Here is a 12,661-nt window from a genome sequence, read left to right on the forward strand (position 1 = left end):
TTTCAATTTGGTTTTCAGATGAAAATTTATTTTCATTTCATTAAATTTTCATAATAAAAATTAAATTTTCATTAAAAAGTGAAACTGACTAGATATATATGTGTACATACATAGACAAGTTGGAAACCACCGTCATCAATGTAGCAATCATTTCTGAATAAGTTATGTACAAAGTGATCAAATGATTAGAGAAAATTCAAAATTACAAAGATAAAGATAAGACACTGAATACAATTATAGAAGCTCCAAGCCAACCTGCTTAAATACAAAGTCAACTTTTAAAAATGTGAAATGGTCAAAAATAAAGACACTGATAATAAATCAAGAGCTGGAAGTTACCTTGGAAATCTCATCTACGTCAACTCCTTTATCTCTGTTACCATGCCATCTTTTAGAGAAGTTTAACTGTTGCTAAACAGTTACCATGATAAAGAGGTTAAAATAGTCCAGAAACTTCCTCAGTCAGGACACACATACAATCTCCTTTCCAAGTGAATTGAGATGACAAGCAAGAGCAACATTAGCGTAGAGTCCAAGGGTACAAACAAGCAGCATTTTCCTCACAAAACAGATAAAAAAAAAAACATGGAGAAGAAAACAAGTCACACAGACAGTATGGCATAAAAATCTAGTTAAGTATAGTACTTCTGGATGAAACTACAAGTACAACAATAAGCAAATGAGAAACAGGACAGATCGTCCTCTGTTCTTAGATTGATGAGTTTTCAGAGCCATTTAATAGGAAGAAATTAGGAAAAACAACTACATGGATCTTACCAATTGTTGATAGAAAAATTCATTTTGGAGGGTTACAATTTCAAAGGGGCCAAGGAATTTGTTTACAATGTTTTCAAGAGGGGGAGATTCCCATAGAAAAATAAGTGACCAAGATACATTGTTGTGTATGCTCACTTTCTCACCTCTAGAAAATCTTTATGAGATTAGGTAACATGTACAGATCAAAAAATCCCAAAGGAAATGGAGAAACACATGACAGATATAAGTGGGTTGCAACAAATTAATTACGAAATATGATTTCCACCCAAGAAGTAGAATAAAAGATCAGTGAAGACATGTATGAACTTACTAAGTAGCTAAGCACGCTGTGTATCCAAAACACTACACATTTTTGTTCAATTCAGTTCTACTACCACAATAGTATCACCAAGATTTTTTTTTAATTTTCATACAGTAGGTTAGATGGATGTTTCATGGAGGATTCGTCGACATACACAAAATTGGCATGGGATTGAGAAAGCGAAACATGCGTTGGTGGTATATCCAGATGAAATCCCAGATCTAAGTACCCCTACACAGAGATCTGTAACTCACCAGAGCAGAACTAGAAGATGACCGAAAACTATTAGTGAACATTAGGACTCAGCGTTTGATTTCTTTTTTAAGGGTCGCTCTTGAAAGAAAGATCAATTCACCTAGACTTAAAACTCTGATCCAGGGCTATTTACAGAGACAACCTGGTCTAACAGGCACAGGGCTATTGTAGGAATCTGGAACTCAGAAGGATCCATCCATCAACAAACATTTATTAAGAGCCTATTATGTAGCAGAAAAGATAGAAAGCCTGCCTTGGAATAAGTAAGACCTTGTGCTGCCCCCTGACAAAAACAGTCTGTGTGACTCTGGGTAAGTCAATTAACCTCTTAATGCCACAAGCAACCATCTAGGTGTCTAAGTTGTAGAAGAGGTGTCTCTCTGAATTGGTAGAGTTTCCTCCCTCAGAGTTCCTTATACTAATGAGATTAGAGGTCCAATACTATCCCTGATCCTATCCCATGTGCTGGCAGCCTATTATGTATTAGGTGCTGCAGAAAGAAAGACAAAAATGAAAGTCTCTACCCTCAGGGGGCTTATATTCTATCAGAAAGGGCAACATGTATACATATAACTATATACAAAATAAATGCAAGGTGAGTTGAGGGAGACACTGGCAGTTGGGGGTTGGGGAGAAATTGGTCAAGGCTTCACATAAGAGGTGGTTTGAAGGAAACAAAGATTCTAACAGGGCCCTGGGACTCAGAGCTGGAAGGAACCTCAGAAAGCATCTTCATCTAGCCCCCACATTTTACAGATAAAGAAAATGAAACAAAGAAGGGGAAAAAGCTGACCAAGCCTCTCCAGGTAATAAAGCAGCAACACTGAGATCTGAACCTGAGTTCCTTCACAGGGCTGTGCTTTCATTCCTCCATCTAGAACATGTAGAGAGAGTCCATCCTTAAGGTCTATTTTTACATTCCTTGTAAGAGTGGGATCAACTGAAGGAAAGCCCAGGGTTATTACTTGTAACTAAATTCTTTCTTGGCCTTGAAACTCACTAGGTGTTTGCTTCCATCTTCCTTGTTCTGGTTCTAGAAAACCAAGTCAGACCTTTCCCCACCATCACAGATTTGCCCATTACTCTAGGTCAGACCGACCTGCCTGAGTTCCTTCAGCAAGAACAACACAGGTGAGAGAAAAGACCACCCCTAGCTTAGATCTAGGTGGAGACTTCAAATGGGAAGTCAAAAAACCTTTTCTGACATCCTTCTTGTACCAACAGGACTCCCAAATGCTTGCTACCCTATAAAACCTAACAGGGGTGAGGCTATTGGAAGAACAGAAGCATGAAGGTATGAGGTCTTTCCTGTATGCATCAACCCCTTCTCTGAAGCTGGGCTCCTGTTACAGATTCAGGTTCATGGGCCACTCTGAGCTTTTTCTACAGGCCACAAACAGAAGCCCACATGTGAGAGTTCTTAGTATTTACATAGTGAGAGATGGTTCTGAGCCTGAGGTTCCCCTACCATGCTGCTTCCTGATGCGGTCCCCCACTATAGGATGTAAGCTCTCATTATATCTGTATCCCCAGGGCCTGGCATATACACTGTAAGAGCTTAATAAATGCTTGCTGACTGAATGACTTGTATATAGCTTAGACTTTTCATGGTCATTAGGAAACCCTGGCTGGAAGATATGGACATATAGGCACCTAGATTTCATATGGAGAAAAGGAGTTTAAAAGGCAGGAAGTAGTAGCACCCAAAAAGCTATGAGCTGGTTGGTCAAGGGAATGGCTAAGACTTCCAGGAATAGTTGGCCACACAGCTCTTTACCTAAGCCATGGTGGGTAATCTGGGGAAGGGGCTGTTTCAACCAAAATGGTCTACTTAACTTTTCCCCATAAACATTCCTGCCTCCTCACTTTTACTCCCACTACTGTACGCATTCTCCACTTATCTGAATCCTACCCAATCAATCAACAAAGCATTTAATTGAGGTGCTCTGCTAGATGCCAGGGATACAAAAATAAAGGTGAATCTTATCCTTTAAAGTGTCAGTCATGTCCTGCTTCCTCGATGAAATCTTCCACAGAGCCGAGGGCTATCTTGGTATAAGGTAAAAAGAGCACCAGACCTGGAGTTTGGAGATCCTAGTTCAAGTTCCAGCCCCAATAATGACTCGGGCTGGTCACTGAATAATAAAATCACAATCACATAGTGCGTTACGGTTCACTAAAAACTTTCTTCTCAAAAACCTTGTAAGATATTTAAGGCTGGTACTATTATGCCCAATACAAAGGCAGAGACTGAGGCCTCAAGAGTCTCAAAGTCAGTATTCTAACCCAGGTCCTCTGAATCTAAGGCTGGCACTCCACCCATAAGAATTTGCAAAGCTTCAGCCTCCCCTTTGTATAATAATAGTCCTATTCATACTACCTTCCTCATCATGTTACTGAAAGTTAAGGACTTAAATTACTCAATGAAAGTTGTTATTCCTCAGTTTCTTCATCTGCAAACGAGAAGGCTGAAATAAATGACCTGGAAAGTCTCTTCATTTTTGAAATTCTATGTTTCTCTACCTCTTCTAAGCTCCTAGGGCATTTGTCCAGTCCACTCATTTTATAATGTATGTATGTGTGTATGTGTGTGTACATGCACGTGTGCATGTATGCTTATATGTGCACATGTGTGTATGTGTAGGCTTATATGTACGTGCATGTGTGCATGCATGCATACAAACAAATATATGTGGCCTTGTTTTGTTTTTTGTCTTTTTCTACATCCTTTCCCATGACTGTAAACTCCCTGAAGGCAGAGTCCTTAAGTCCTTCTTGTCTGAATTTACCCACAACACCTTGCACAGATCTCACTTAGTAGAAGCTCTATAAATGCCTTGTATATTGGCTCCTCCCTACCCCACTCTCTGGAGCCTCTGACTCAGGCTCAACCAGACACTAGGGAACAGATAGGCCCAAAGCTTCAGATCTGGCCTCTATAACCTGATGTGAAAAGACCACAACAAAGTCTTCCCCTAGCTGAGCCACAGTTTCCCTTACTGGTTAAATAGACCTAATCCCATTTCCTTGGGATCCCAAATCAATGATGGCTGCAAAGCCTTTCCCAGGTACCATATGTTATGGGCATGGTTATGATGATGTGACAAAGCAGTTCTCATCAATGGCTTTCAGGAAAAAAAAAAAAAAAAAAGAGCAATCCTGGCAATAGTCCCTGGAGTCAGGTAGAGAGAAAGGCTCCAGATGCCTTCCCTCCCTCCCACCCACCCCTTTGCTCTGAACAAAATCCCTCCCAGGCAGACTGGGTGACAGTCCTTAGGTGAACAAGGTCCTCTCCAGGACCACTGGGATGGAGCAAGAGGGTAACAGATCCCTTTCCCCAAGGGGGAAAATAATACTTCACCTCTCTGCTGCAGTCAAGGACTCTAGAACAGGGATGAAAGTGAAAGATTCTGAGGTGGGGAGTCACCCATCCTACCCCAAAGCCCTTAATGTAGGAATTCAGAGACAGTGCCTCGATTACCAGAAAAGGTCTAGTATAAATAAGGTAGGGAATAGGAATAAATTTCAGAAAGAAAAAAAGGCAATTTTTCCTTTTTTTTTTTCTTACAGGAAGAAGGTGGGGAAGAGGCTTGAGGCTTCAATCCCCCTGGCAAAGAACTGGGCCCTAGATGAATCCAGTGATTATACAAGCTCAGAGACAAACACAGCTCCTTCCTCCTCCCACCACCCAGTCAGCACCCTGCCTGCAAGCACTCACCATGACCGGCATTTCAGAGGCCCCAGGTCAGGACCCGGGGCTTGCTTAAACCTTGGCTTTTTCATAACAGAGAGCCTTTTAAAGAGAATTCCCCTACTTCCTTCTCCCCAGTTTCTTTGGTTTCCCTTTCTCAGGACTCCTGTCCTCAGAGTTTGGATGGCCCCAAACTGCTTATTGCAGAAATACAGGCCTGCTCCCTCTCCCCATCCCCATTACAATCTGTAGCACTGCCTTCAGCAGGCTGGCTCCATCCAATTAGTTTGAAAAGCTTCATGCCAAGGAAATTTCTGCTTTTATTAAAAATAAAGACATGCTGGGCATGCAATGGACTGTGAAAAATATAATGAGTCTGGCATAATTATGAAGGTCGAGTATAAGGTTGCGAAAACAGACATACAAAGTTATCCCTGAAGTGGGGGGAGGGGGGAGAAGGGGGCAAAGGAGTTAAGATATAAATATAAACACTACATATATAAAATATAACATATATGATGCATATATAATATATACCACACATACATTCAGGTAGCAGTACAAATGTTATATATGTGCCAGATATGATATATGTTTATACTTTGGGCTGGGACAATACTCTTTAAGGGAATGGGAATGAAAGGGACAGCCTCCCCTTTACAAGCATTTCAAGTATTTCTCCTCTTGGATTAAAAGCAAACCAAAAGAAAAAAGAAAAACAAACCCAAACAAATAGAAGACAGGCCTCCATATCTGAACTGAGAAATACACTCATTTCAAATCATGTCTGCTACCTCTGCTATACTCTGAGGACCTGCTTCCAGCTGAGCTGGGGCGCAAAGCTGGCTCATTCTACCAAGAGCCTTGGCGCTAGGCTCTGTGCATCTGGGAAAACAGACTCCCTTTCCTCTGAAAAGGCTCTCTTCTTCCTGATGTCTACTGATAGCAAAGGAAAGTCAGGAGAAGCAGTCTCTCTCCTCACCCCTTCCACCTCTTCCTCAGATCTCCCCCATAACCATATTTCAAATCCTTGGTAAAGGAATAACAACCATCCCCGTCTATTTTTTATAGTACTTGATACTTTTTTCAGGGCTTTCCCATACAGTAGTTCGTTTGATCCACAAGGCAGCACCGAAGGGTAGGGTGGAATATAGCTCCTTTCATATTTAAAATATATATGTGTGTATATAATAAAGGTCTGTGAAAAATGGTACCTGTCATTTCCATATCAGTTTTAAATCACTCAAGGACAATGAATCTGGGGACAAGGAATTGGGGAGGGGACGAGGGAGGAGATTCAAAAGGCCTGAATCTATTCATATATACTGAAAATGGGGAAAATTTAAGCAAAGGAACCGAATTGTTCCGAAAGCACTGACAGCCGTTTCTCTCTTACCTTCGGCCAATACCTCATCCACAGTGACCTGATGTCTCCCAATGCCGAAGACGCGGCCGATGTACCCACTCCCTGGGCCCGAGGTGCTCCCCCCTCCTCCGCTGGAGCCAGACCCCGGGCCAGAGCCTCCTTGCTCCCGGCGGGAGTCAAAAAACTTCTTCATCTTGCAAAAGGAGGCAGCAAGCGGCAGATGAAATGGTTCCTGGCTGCTTTTTTCTTCTCTCTTTCTTTTAATTAAGAAAAGCAAGAAGTCCCCAGATTTCCTCTAGGATCTCTATTCAGATAACAAGAAAAATCCACTCATGGGGGAGGAGGGAAGGCTGTGTATATATTTTTATATAGATTTATGCATATAATATATGTATGCTTCTAAGTAGTGCAATTTTCTCTTCCTCTTCTGGAAAGCGATTTTTTAAAGTTTAGACCTGTGATGGCAGAAAGAGAAGATGAGTCAGTTACTAAATACTAATGATTTTTATTATTATAATTATAACATAATATATCGTCTGCCTTTCTCTAGGGGAAAACACACACACACGCGCACACACACACCAGGAAGATGCTACCTGCCCTTACATAGTGAGGAAAAACACCGGGTCACCCTCCCTCCCACTTCCCCCCACCCCCCATCAAGTGACAGCCACTTAAACCGCCTCCCCAGCCGCGGGAGCCAGGCATATCCTGAGTTGGTATTTTCCGCAGGCAGGGAGGGAGGCAGGCAAGGCAGGGAGGGCAGGGTCGCCGGTCTCCCAGCAGCTAATACAACAGCAGCTGGCCGCCCCCTCCCCCAACCCGGGGCACATCGCCCCCTCCCCAGACCCAGCCAGCGAGCATCCAGGCAGTTTTACCCACTTCGTACAGCTTCGGGCTGCAGGCTCCTGGCTACCAATTCAGCAACATTGTCACCGCCGCCGGATCCCAAACTGCAACTCTGTTGCAAGGTAACCCGGGAGAGGCGAGGATTGCATGAGGCTTCAGCTGATCGCTGGAGAGACCATCGGAGATTGACCCCCCTCTCTACCCCTCCCCCCCGCCGCCCCACACACCCTCTTCGGCTCCATCCATCCAACCAGGAAATGAACTGTCACAGGAAGTGTCTTTCCATTGAGGGCGAGCGGGCGGGGCGGGGCTGGGGTTAGGGGTGGAGCATTGCATCTCCAAATTCACATCATTTCCCGACCTGGAGCACAGAAGGAAGGAGGGAGGGAGGAGTTGCAGTACCTGGGGAGTAGCCCATGCAAGTGGTTGGAAGATTGCATGAAGGAGGAGAAAGTGGCGACTGGGGAGAGGTCGAAGTTTTAATTTTCTTTCTTTAAAAAAAAAAAAGACAAAAAAAAAAAAACCACCCCAAACCCCTGAACCTCCCTCCACTCCCTCGCGGGGCATCTTGGGAAAGGAGTTCAGCGCAGTTAAAGGGGGTGGGGGGGGCGCACTGAGGGACTACAACTCCCAGAGAGCTGGAGAAGAGAAGATAGGAAAAGGGCAAGGACGGGGTGGGGAATGAACAGCGAGGAGAAGACGGGACTGCTCTGCAAAATTGAAGGGGATGGTTAGGGATGTTCGGCGGACGCAGATATGTAAATAAACTCTCAGCTGGCTGAGTAATCCCACCTAATGAAGCCAGGTTACTTGCGGTCAGACCTGCGGGCCAAGATGCGCTGGGAGTTGTAGTTTGCAGGCCCAATGTAGGTGCTGGGAGGCTACTCCTTCCAAAGGAACCCCTTTGGGGCTAATAATGCCAGGACCGTATAGGATTATAAGTGCCTGAAGAGCCCCTAGAGTTCCTGTAGCCCAATCCTCTCGCCTTACAAATAAGGAGATGGGACATGACCAAGGTCACGAAACTAGTTAAGAGTCAAGACCGTATGTGGAGCCCAAGTTTGCACTCTCAACCCCAAAAAGAAGAATTTTCTTTCCAGCCTAATACCTATGTATGGGGCACCTCCTATATCCCTAGTTTTTACTAGGCAATGCAGGGGATGCCAGAGAAGAACACACTGCCTCTGCCCCAAGGAGTAATTTACAATTCCACTGGGAGAGTTAATTGGGAGAAATAAAAGTTAAAAGGAAGTGGAAAGAGAGAAGCAGTTTGGTGGGGTAAGAAAGAAATTTAATATGGAGTCACTCACTGCCTCAACTACATACACAACCTGTGTGATCTTCTGCAGGGGCATTTCACCTAAGATCCTCAATTTCCTTATCTGTCAAATGAGCATGTTAGACCAAATGTTCGTTAATCAAGGTCCCTTAAAGCTTTTTTTGTTGTTGTTGTTTTAATTAAGATTTTTTATTTTTTAGTTTAGAACACTCAGTTCCGCAGGATTTGGGGTTCCAGATTGTCTGCCCCCCCCACCCTCCCCAAGACAGTATGGAATGCAATATACCTTCTACATAGAACTTCGCATTAAACTTATTTACACAAGTCAAGTTATAAAGAAGAATTATGACCAATGGAATGAATCATGAGAAAGAAAAGCCAAAATCAAAAAAAGCAAAAACAAAAGAGAAAGAAAAAAAAGGAGAGCAAACAGTGTGCCTCAATCTGCATTCAGACTCCATAGTTCTTTCTCTGATGTAGATAGCTCTCTCCAACATGAGTCCTTTGGAGTTGTCTTTGCACCTTGTATTGCTGAGAAGAGCCAAGTCTATCAAGGTTAGTCATCACAGAATCCACATATCTGTGGTTCTGTATAGTGTTCTCCTAGTTCTACTCCGCTCCTTCAGCATTATATCATGTAGGTTTTTCCAGGTTGATATGAAGTCTGTATCTTCCCCATTTCTTAGAGTGCAATAGTATTCCATTACCTTCATATACCACAACTTGTTCAGCCATTCCCCAATTGATGAGCATCCCTTGATTTCCAATTCTTTGCTACTACAAAAAGAGCCGCTATAAATATTTTTGTACATACAGGTCCATTTCCCACCTATGTGATCTCTTTGGGATACAGCCCTAGAAGTGGTATTGCTGAGCCAAAGGGTATGAACATTTTTATAGCCCTTTGGGCATAGTTCCAAATTGCTCTCCAGAATGGCTGGATCAGTTCACAACTCCACCAGCAATGTAACAGTGTTCCAATTTTCCCACATCCTCTCCTGCATTTATCATTTTCCTGTTTTGTCATTTTAGCCAATCCGACAGGAGAGATGTGGTACCTAAGAGTTGTTTTGATTAGCATTTCTCTAATCAGTAGTGATTTAGAGAATTTTTTCATATGTCTATAGACATCTTTAATTTCTTCCTCTGAAAAGTGTCTGTTCATATCCTTTGACCATTTCTCAATTGAAGAATGACTTGTATTCCTATAAATTTGGCCAGTTCCCTCAATATTTTAGAGATGAGGCCTTTATCAGTGACACTAGTTGTAAAGATTTTCTCCCAATTTTCTGCTTCCCTCCTAATCTGTGTTGCATTTATTTTTTTTATACAAAAACATTTCAATTTAACATAATCAAAATAATCCATTTTGCATTTTGTAATGCTCTCTATCTCTTGTTGTGTCATGAATTCTTTGCTTTCCCATAAATCTGATAGGTAAACTATTCCTTTAAATCCTATGATCCATAGAACTAAGGCAGCCCCACCATACCCTACCATAAGGGGCTGGGCAGTGGCTGAGAGTAGTGGTTCAGGGAGAAGGAATCATTCTCTTATCATATGTCCATGCTGCCAGAGCTAGCGTTGATGCCAAGCAAACCCCCTAGTTCAAATCCCACCTCCAAAGAATACTGTCTGTGTGATTCCTGGCAAGTCATTGCCCAAAGCAAGGCAGAGGCAACTCCTACAGGGATTGTTAAAGGCAATTTCCTAATCTGAGAGTTCCCTAAACCAATGAAATTACATATCTGTTTCCTATCCCTTATTCCATACCTTGCCTTCCTTCTTGGTTTTATGGGCTGAGTAACTAACTACATGTGATGAGGCACTGTGGTTGGAGTGCTGGGCCTGGAATCAGGAAGTCTCATCTTCCTGAGTTCATATCTGGCCTCAGACACTTCCTAGCTGTGTGACCCTGGGCAAGTCACTTAACCCTGTTTGCCTCAGTTTCCTCATCTGTCAATTGAACTGAAGAAGGAAATGGTAAACTACTCCAATATCTTTGCTGAGAAAATCCCAAATAGGGTCTTGAATCAGACATGATTGAAAACCACTGAACAGCTACATGTGATACATCTAAATAGCAAAGTGCTAATTATCCACTCAGCTCATAGAGATAATCTTATTCTGTTTCCTTTCCCCACCTCTTGCCTTTCAGACTACTGATTGCACATTGATGACATTTTTTTCCCACTCTAGAGCTACCTACAAAGAGTATTTTTAACCTAATCTCATCTGTGTAAAAATGACTTGGGCACATTCTATGAATGGATGGCCATGGGGGGAGGGGTTTAGGGGTGCAGAAGAGAAGGCGTTTCTGATAGGTCTAATAGGATTCAAACCTCAGGATAAATCTTTTTTTTTTTTCCATCGAGACCAACCAACACTTCAGTTTTATCTGATAGTCAAGCCCCTACTGAGACAGTCCCCCAAGAATCAAATTAGTATGTATAAACCAAGATATTTTCATCAAAATAGGAATTAGCTAAGGTAGCTTTTGTGGGATTGGCTAACTGGAATTGGAGCTTGTAACTGGGCCTTGTTCTTTCCCAGGGGAATTTAGAGCTAGAAGAGACCTTAGCCTTATGTGCTCCAATACTTTTTTTTGCAGATGAAAAAACTGAGGCACAGAGAGGGAAAATGGTTTGTCTGTACACACAGGTATTAAATGACAGAACCATAATTCAAACTCAGACCTTTTAACTTCATAACTGTTGTTCATCCCACTACACCAATCTGCCTTCAAACTTTAGGTGGCTAGGTGGTAGAGTGTCAGCTTGGAATCAGGAAGACCTGAGTTCAAATTTGACCTCAGACACTTACTAGCGGTGTGGCCCTGGGCAGGTCATTCAACCTCTGTCTGCTTCAGTTTCCTCAACTTTAAAATGGAGATAATATTAGCACCTACCTCCCAGCATTTTTAGGATCAAATGAGATATTTTTAAAGCTCTTAGCATAGTGCCTGGCACAGAGTTAAGTATTTAATAAATCCTTCCTTCCCTCCCTTCTTTCTTTCCTTCCTTCTTTTCTTTCCTTCCTTCCTTCCTTATCCTTCCTTCCTTCCTTTCCTTCCTTTTCTTCCTTCTTTCCTTCCTTCCCAACCTTCTAGTATAGTGACTAGGTGAAAGAATAATTCATAGAAGAATAAAGCAGTATACACCTTTAGATCCTGGAGGTTGGCAGAAAACAGAGAATGCAGTAAGAGGGCATTTTGAAAACATGCTGAGTATGGCAAAACTGTCATTCAATGAAAGCTCAGCTGCTGGGTTGGACTTGATTTACCTGACTCCTGACCTGTCTTCCTGTCTCAACATTTTCATCATCATCATCATGCCACTTTTTGGTTCCTTGCTCCATCCTCTAGCGGAATGCCTTGACTTACTGAAGCCTTGATGCTGCCCCTTGCCATCCCCAGTGCCTAGGACAGAGTAGACACTTAATACGTTTATAAAACACTTTAAGGTTTGCAAAGCTGTTTACAAACATCATCTGCTTTGATCAGTAAATGCCTCTGAGGGGTAGGTGCATTTTACAACTGAGGAGACTAAGGCTCTGAGAGGGTAAGTAACTTACTATTGTCTGATGGTTAGTAAACAAAAGACATAGTCGTTAACCTGATAATAACTTTTAGTTTCTGGAAAGAAAAGGATGTATGTTCAGAAAAAGAATGGGAACAGTAACGAACAAGTCAAAAGGTTTTTTGAAAAATCCCTCACCGCTGAAGCTCCAGGTGAACGCTCCTCTTAAACTCTGATATTGCTTATATTCTGTACTACTCTATTGGGAGGAAGTATGATTTAGAGGAGGCATGGTAGGTTTGTAATCAGAAGACTTAGACTCTACTTCTGGCCATCCTACTTACTAGCTCTGAACTTTCTTACTCTCTAAAATAAACTGTTGGAAAATCCTGGAAAGTCTTGCATGGGCTGATGCAAAGTGAAATGTACGCTGTACAAAGTAACAGAAGTGTTCTAAGATGATCAGCTGTGAATGACTTAGCTATTCTCAGCAATACAACGATCCAAGACAACTGAAGGACTTAGGATAAAAAATGTTATCCATCCCCAGAGAAAACAATTGATGATGTCTGAATACAGATTGAAGTATGCTTTTTTTAAACTCTTATTTTTATTGAGGTTTTTT

At 42.3% G+C, this 12,661-nt stretch overlaps 1 protein-coding gene across 6 annotated transcripts in view; it reads right to left on the minus strand.

Moving 5' to 3' along the window:
- Positions 1-6,845, minus strand: part of AAK1 (AP2 associated kinase 1) — a 246,166-nt gene extending 239,321 nt beyond the window's left edge. For all 6 annotated transcript variants that reach the window (XM_036752566.1, XM_036752567.1, XM_036752565.1 and 3 more), the window contains exon 1: positions 6,421-6,845. In XM_036752566.1, the coding sequence (XP_036608461.1) occupies positions 6,421-6,583 (163 nt within the window). In that variant the 5' untranslated portion in view covers positions 6,584-6,845. The remainder of the gene's footprint in view (positions 1-6,420) is intronic.
- Positions 6,846-12,661: the final 5,816 nt, after the last annotated feature.

Source organism: Trichosurus vulpecula, chromosome 3 (genome assembly GCF_011100635.1).
Source record: "Trichosurus vulpecula isolate mTriVul1 chromosome 3, mTriVul1.pri, whole genome shotgun sequence".
In the NCBI taxonomy this organism is placed as follows: Eukaryota; Metazoa; Chordata; class Mammalia; order Diprotodontia; family Phalangeridae; genus Trichosurus; species Trichosurus vulpecula.